The sequence below is a fragment of the Leptosomus discolor genome, chromosome Z (assembly GCF_034619465.1).
Source record: "Leptosomus discolor isolate bLepDis1 chromosome Z, bLepDis1.hap2, whole genome shotgun sequence".
Taxonomy (NCBI): Eukaryota; Metazoa; Chordata; class Aves; order Leptosomiformes; family Leptosomidae; genus Leptosomus; species Leptosomus discolor.
Window position 1 is genome coordinate 41,045,987 of NC_141419.1, and position 7,518 is coordinate 41,053,504.

General features: G+C 35.8%; 1 protein-coding gene across 3 annotated transcripts in view; it reads right to left on the reverse strand.

The window, feature by feature from the left end:
• The window catches only part of FANCC (FA complementation group C), a 71,515-nt gene extending 65,220 nt beyond the window's left edge, over positions 1-6,295 (reverse strand). The window contains exons 1-3 of one of the 3 annotated variants that reach the window (XM_086479899.1): positions 6,131-6,295; positions 4,967-4,969; positions 4,433-4,517 (exon numbers count right to left, since the gene is read on the reverse strand). In XM_086479899.1, coding sequence (XP_086336025.1) covers positions 4,433-4,517; positions 4,967-4,969; positions 6,131-6,295 — 253 coding nt within the window. Of the gene's footprint in view, positions 1-4,432; positions 4,518-4,966; positions 4,970-6,126 lie in introns of all 3 variants that reach the window. The other 2 variants (XM_009959950.1, XM_086479897.1) reach the window with 2 other exon arrangements.
• Positions 6,296-7,518: the final 1,223 nt, after the last annotated feature.

Below are 7,518 nucleotides of genomic sequence, written 5' to 3' on the forward strand. Positions count from 1 at the left end.
TGTCCAACAAGCCTGTAGGCCATTACTGGCCTCCCACTGACTAACATCTCTGCACAGAAATGGTTTCTCAAACATACACATTTAACTGACTACAATTTGGAGTATTCTGCCATTGCATGTTTGGGGATTTTTTTTTAATATGGATTTTTACAAGGCTAATAATTTCCTAGGTCATTTAAAATGGGAGTTAAAGGAGAAATCTTGCATACTGCTCAGCAGAAATTCAAAGTATCTTTATACTTCGGTCGTAACTACATCCAACTAGCATTCAGACATCAGCCCTAAGAGGCAACTCTACCTCCTTCAAAAAACATTTCATCTAAACTCTGACACAAAATTATGTGGGAGGAAAAATAAACAAATACTGTTTTACTTGTTTAAACAACTAAATGATAGCCGTTTGCTTCTTGGAAAATTAAGATTTTAAACATTATTAATCAGTAGTACTAAATATTGCCTGTTTATAAAGCCTGGCTTTTGAGATAATTTTAAATTATATGATTTTAAAAAAGTTCACCTAGACAGAAGGAGGGGGGACACAAGTCCAAATTGCCTGTCTTGAACAACGTATACATAGTTTAAGTGTTCCTTCTTTTGACTCATCCTATTTATACTATATATCTACAGTATGCCATTAAGTAATTTTATTTAAGTTACTGTTTTCTTTTGACCTAAAAAATGCAGGAAAGAGGTGAAAAAATACATGTAACTGCTTAATTAGACTTCTGGATGAGAAGGCTTTTTGCTACACATGATGACTTGCTGCATACTATAAAGTAAATTGCATGTATTGTTGCCTATCAGAAATGTAAATCTCTATAATGAAAGATAAAATTATGAAAACAAAACTTAGATAAATGATGCATTGGCGCACTTTGCCAGTATAATGAGTTTACACAGATCTAGCTAGACACATTCAAACCTCAACCTAAGTGAAACCAAATTATATTGGTGCCATAGCTATGCCAACAGCTCCCCCAAAATAAGGGACTTGTACAGCTTCACAATTTTCACAGTCAAAATTATTTTTTGGCTACATCCAAACCCGAAGTAGCATCCCATAGATGTGTGAAAAGTAGAGAAAGGGACCATACAGTCCTCTTGCTGAAGTACCCGATGACACTCTGTGGGTCACTCTCAGGTTCACTGTTTTCTTTTCAGAACTGCTTTGGAACTGGGGATGAAAGATGGGAAGATTAAGAGTAAGGGGGCACAGACCTTAAAATAATTATGGCAGCTGCAACAGATAATCACATCAAAAGACCAAACACAGACAGCCACAGAAAACTTACTGGTGGGTTTTTTCCTCCCATTTTTCTAGTAACTGTGGTCCCCACGGAAAACATACCATCATGGTATGCATTGAAAACCACTATCAGGATATGAATGAAGGCATTTGATCTTATGGCATGAAAAAATTATCACTACTCAAATAAATATCCAGTTAATACAAATACAAATAAATATCTAATTACAAAATTAGTAACTCAAAGGTAGAAATTATATCACAAAAAAGGGTCACTGACTATCTACTCGACTTCTTAAGTAGTTTAATGTTGTAACTCAAACTAAAGGAATGAAAATTTTCTGTAAGAAATTTAAGACAGCTTGGAAGCTGTTTTGTAAAAAATAAAAAACCAACAACAATAAAAAAACAACCAAACAAACAAAAGCCCAGACCTTTACAATGAATCAGACTGCACTTCTTCCCTGCCAGTCTCACATCGAAAAGAAAAAAAAAGAAAAAAAAAAGGCAGCATTTTCCTCATAACACAGTGTGGTCTCAATCATCCTATGACACAGTCAGTTTATAAATACCGTGTCATGAATGGGGCCAGATGCAAGGAACTAATAAGAAAACCCTAATCTTACAGCCAGAAATATTCTTTTTAGAGCTTGTTGTAAAATTTTATTGAAATATATCAGAAAATGTTGATTAGCTAAAACTGAACTTTCTGTGGAAACAAATGCATACATAAGCACGCATGCTCACACATATACACTGACATACAGAGCCACCAAGAAATTCCCCAGCATTTATAGTATTAGTTTGGGATTCAAGACATTTGGACTCAAAACTCAAACCAGGAGGGGCCTACTGTGAAGATAATCCCCCAGCCCACAGAAAAAAAACACTGGAATTCCTCACCAGGACTGAATTCCTCATGCATCCCTTGTGGTTCAGGACCACAAGTACAGCCATGAGATTTTCTTCGGTTGTGCTTCCTTTACATTAGCGTTCTAAATAAGGCTAACTTGATCACCTCCTGCTCAGGAGTGTTTATGAGGAGATTATTTTCCCTTGGAGACCACGCTTCCTGCACTGAGTGGTCAGCCATGTCAGCTTCCAGCACCAACAGACATTCATGTAAAGTGATAGGTATTGTGGTTTGGACATGATGCAGAAGTATAATGTTTTTCCCCCTCCATTTATTAGTATGAAAGACTGAATTGATCAAATTAGTTCCTTCTACTGCAAGGGTGGCCTGGCCTCAGACACATGTCTGAATGAGCTGTTTATCCAAATGAGAAACTACACGAAACCCACTTGAGAGTCAGCACCTGCTATAGCCAGCACTACCTTAAAGAATACCTTCAGAACTAGTGCCAAACAAAATTAAAATCTGCTGAATCTAAAAATGCCAGCGGTCCAAAGAGCACTCAGGTGGCTGTAAAAAGTGGAAGCAGTGGGAATGTATAAGCAGACGACTTCAGGTCTGTTGAAGTCAGAAAATCTCCTTGACTCATCTTTATGCATCAAAGAGCAAGATTCCATTTTGAGCAAGTGAGGTTCTCTGAAGTGGCTTGCTTGCAACTTTGAAACGAAAAAAAAAAAACCTGTAGTAAATACTCTCTTGCAAACTTCAGAGGTAATGATCAACTTGCAGAAAAAGTACTTTCCTTCCTTTAGAAAATGGTGAGGAATCTCAAATAAGACAAAAGTAGAGGAAACCAAGAATGTATAGCTGGGATTGTGGTGAAAAGGAGTCAAAAGCAGGAACAGATGGCTTTCAACTTTGATGAAAAATAGAGATGAAGCTACTTTCTGACCACAATATACTGTCAGCTCAGAAAAACTGATGGTCTAAAGACATATATTCCAAACAAAAGCTTAGAAGAAAGGCATGTGAGTAACTGTAAATGTCAACAGTTACCAACATTCTCAAAAACTGGAACTATGATTAAAAAGGTAACCCCTCCATTGTAAAAATGTCTATAAAGTATGAAAAGGCTTTCTCAAAAAGTGACACAAAAGTCTACATTTGCTGCTGTGTAAAAGTTATCTGTGTTTAAATCTATGGTTCTTTCCCAAATTTTCCTTTCAGAGGGGAAGTGCTGACGGTAACGCACATCTACCATGTGGTTTGTAGACAAGCTCATTCTGCCTGTGCTTCAAGCTGACTAGAAGATAAAGCCAAACCAGAAGACATATGATCTCTTTAGCCTGATGCTGTGCTTGACTTAATAAGCCCTTCCAGGTGAACACAAAAATTGCCTTTCCTGTATTTCCCCAAAAGGAAGCATAAAGCAGAGAGACAAAATGCGACTTTTTTTTTTTTTTTCAGTTGTAGTAGTAGCAGAGGACTGGCAAAAGATTACTTTAACAGGCTCAGAATTAGTTTTCTGCTTAGAAGTAAATCCCGAGTTATTTATCAACATCTCATTTCCTGAAAAATGTAGTGGAACTGCTGGTGAGGTAGCACAAGTAGTGTCTCTTCTCTCCCAACAGTTTTCCTGGCCAAATTTCTTTTCTCTTCTTTATTCTCACCTACACACATATACAGTACCAGTAGGAGGCTTTTGTTTTTTCACATTATTTTTTCCTATGTCTTAATATCACTTTATACATCACTTTATTGTTTTGCTTTCGATCTTATGTGTATTTTCACTAGTTTGCAAGATGGGGAAAACACACATTCAGAATAAACCAAATAAAAACAAACACAATCATAACTTAGTAGAGCTTTACAGTAATAAAAAAACAAACCAAGTATCAGAAAAAATATTTCTTTTATATTAGCATATATAACAGAATATTCTGAGGTAGAACTGGAAGAAACTTCTGTTGAAAATAATCTGAAATACTATTGTACATTTGAGAGAACCTAACAAAAATGTAATTAATACAAAAAGAAAAATGGAAATCATGACATGCATAAACACTCACTGGGTTTAAAAATCTACTGCTCCCAAGTCAAGATTCTGTAACTACTCAATGACGTTAATTAGCTCCAAAAGTAAAATCAAAATTTCTCTATGCCACATATTTTAAATAACTTAGCTAACCTTTTAATCTCAAAGTTTTACTTAAGTAAAAAAGAATGTTGTGTTTTTATGGAGAAAATCAAAGTATATAACAAGCTGTATCTTGGTAATTCCTATAGAATAAAGTTCATGGAACTGTGGCAGAAATACCATTACATGTTCTTACCATATCCTATAACAAAAGGATTCCAACAAAGCCTTCCTAGAAGCTGGCCAATTAAAGGAAACTGCTGGATTGCTACAATTGAATCCTGTTAAAAACATAATAAATAAATAAATAAACAAACAAACAAACATACTGCACATCAAAACTAGAGTAGGAGAACTGTTAATGACACAGATTGCGGTAAATTGCAATCCCAATGGTTTTGCTACGAAATGCTCTGGAAACAAAACACCTGCAGGTATGTAATAAAAGCAGAACTTCCTGAAATCGGCTATAATGTCATAATTCAAATAAGTTGAAGCTTAAGTAAGTAATTTCCTCACTGAATAGTTAATTATGGTAGAATATTTGTTCATTTGCCTCACATCCAGGAATCAGAAAACAGTATTAGTAACAAGGATTTCATTATAACAAAAGCACAATTAAACTATAATTTTGTTGATCTTCATTGCTTTAATATACCGTCTCACAGAGTTTCTGAAGAAATTAATACCTAATATGGCATAAAAGCAATTATCTTCCTGTTACTTTCACTTGCTTTCTTTAAATTAACTTACATAATGACTAGCAGTAAGGAGGTGCAATTTAACTTTTAAACAAATAGAAAGCAGCTTCACTATAAAAGTAGTAGACAATGTAGTTTGTATACGATCCTGTGTAACCAGTCTCATTTTTCCATTTTGTAGCTTTACTATCTAATAAATGAAGGCTTTTAAAAATGGTGCTGTACTGAGATAACATACAAGTAGCAGGAACGATAACCATCTCCTGCTGCTGCAATAAATTCCTTACATTTGTCTCACGTTTGCAGCTAGCCCTAGACTTTCTGGGGCCATATTCACAAGGTCCATTTCAGGCCAAGCCTCAAATTACTTGAAGTAGCAACATTAAAAATAGATTAATTCCACACCTCCTTAAGAAAAAGACATATATAAATATGGGAAGAAACACCACTCCCCAAAAGTCTTTTATTTAAAAGTTAAATTCAGTTCAGAAAATAATAACAATTCTGCAATCTTCAGATAAGAAGAATACTTAAAAGAAGTACTTCAGAAGAAGTCAGCCTCATGCCATAATGCAATATTGGTAAAGCTAATTATACTAAATATATACTGGAAAAACCACACTCAGAAAAACCAATACACAATTAAGCATATAAACAACTAAATTTACTTCAAAAAAAAAGCACTCTAGTGAGTGCAGACAACAATTAAACTACTAAACAGAACAGCCAGCAGCATATGTCAATGATCTGACCATGCTGCTAGAACTCACTACGTGTGCCACAACACTGGGGTTAACATGTCCACAGACTCTCTAAGATTTAAAGGATTAGTTACAGTTTTGCATGCTAAGGCCTTTAAATAATCCATTTTATGACCTGACAGCCAGAATCAAATTCTTGTTTATTTTAAAGTTTTTTAAAGAGGCTAGAGCATTGGCTGGGAAATCTCACGTGACAACAACCAATCAAGAAGAAAAAGCTCCTTTCACAATAAATCAAGGAAACAGGAAGCACACTCCTGTTTCCATTACCTATGACCGTTTCCCCAATTTGTCTCTCTGATCCAGCAATACATCAGGTCAACAACACAAACCTCTTTGCTACTGCTAGCTTCTGGTTCTGTCAAAACATGGTGCAGATTGTTTCTGAGGGTGTCTTCAAAACAGGTCTCTCTTCTTCTTAAAGTCACTTACCGTATGTTTTAAAGTTTCATAAATCTGATGTAGAAAATCCTGGAGCTGGGGCAAGTGAAGGCACACATCCCTCTGGGATTCCAGCGTGGTGGCTTGACCCCATTCAATAGCTTTATCCAACCAACATTCAAAGTTCAGTTTGGGCACTGTAGTGTCCTGGGCCATGCCACAATCCTGAAAAAAAAATTGTAACTCCACATCAGGCAGCACTAAACACTGGCTTCAAACCAAGAATGAAAATTGGAAGAAAGATGTCTACTAACTTTTTTCGTGTTTATATGTGAAGGGGGGTGTGGAGGGTGTCTGTTTACATTTCATAAGGGTGCCAGTTTTCTCTGATACTACAAGTAAGAGGGTAAAAGAATAACCCCATTGTGACAAAGTAGCAAAGGGGGCACAGTAATCAGTAAATTACCTTAGAATGTACCACCCAGCTGTGACTCAGGCTTTTACTATCTGAATTTGTCATCACCAATATTTCACTCAAAGAATACTAGACAAATGTAAGTGTGCTTTTATTTAGAGTACTTTGCATGACGAAAACCTGAAAATGCCTGTTTGAAGACAAATTAAAGCATTAAAAAAGGCTCAATCAAAACAAAAGGGGTTAGGGGGCCTTTGCTCATTGTAATTTCTACATTTGTAACTGATCATTAGTTTTAAGTGCAAAACCAGTATTCCCCTTAAAGGAAGCTAATAATTTAGTATTTCAGGTCTGTTTTTCTTTGTACTATTAAACAAAGGAGAGGAAAAAAATATGACCACATACAGCTTTGCATATAACTCAGTTCTGAATAAAAACTGTACCATATATAATCTATATCAAATGCATTCTTCACTGTAAAAAACACATCTTTAAGAGATAGCATTATTGCCAAGCCAGAATGTTAAAATCTAACAAATTGCCCCAGCAGAAGAGACCAACTCCCCCGCCTCCCATTTTTTTCTGCCTTGCTGTTTTATTTTTCATTGGCAGAAGGACAGAGAATAGCACAGCAGGCACTACAACAACCTTTAAATCTCTCTGAAAGAAACACCTCATAGGCTGAAAGAGCAAACGAGTTCTTGCAGCCATTCACTCATTGTTCTTTCCATCAAGACTGTAATGACAACTGTCAATTAAACAAACATGGTCACAGTTTTCAGAAATGAACTGTTGCCCACTTGGAGACAAATTCAGACGCTCATAGATGCAACAGAAATCAGTGAATATTTACCTTTGTAAACTACAGATGAAAAAATAAATTTGAGCCTGAGCAGCAGCACTGCAAATCGAGCTTGCTTTATACAGCTAACCCTTACAATCACTTCATTTAAACAGCACGCTAATCTGAGCCAGATAAAAATCTGCAGATAATTAATAAACTTGTTTAATTTCTACGGGTAAT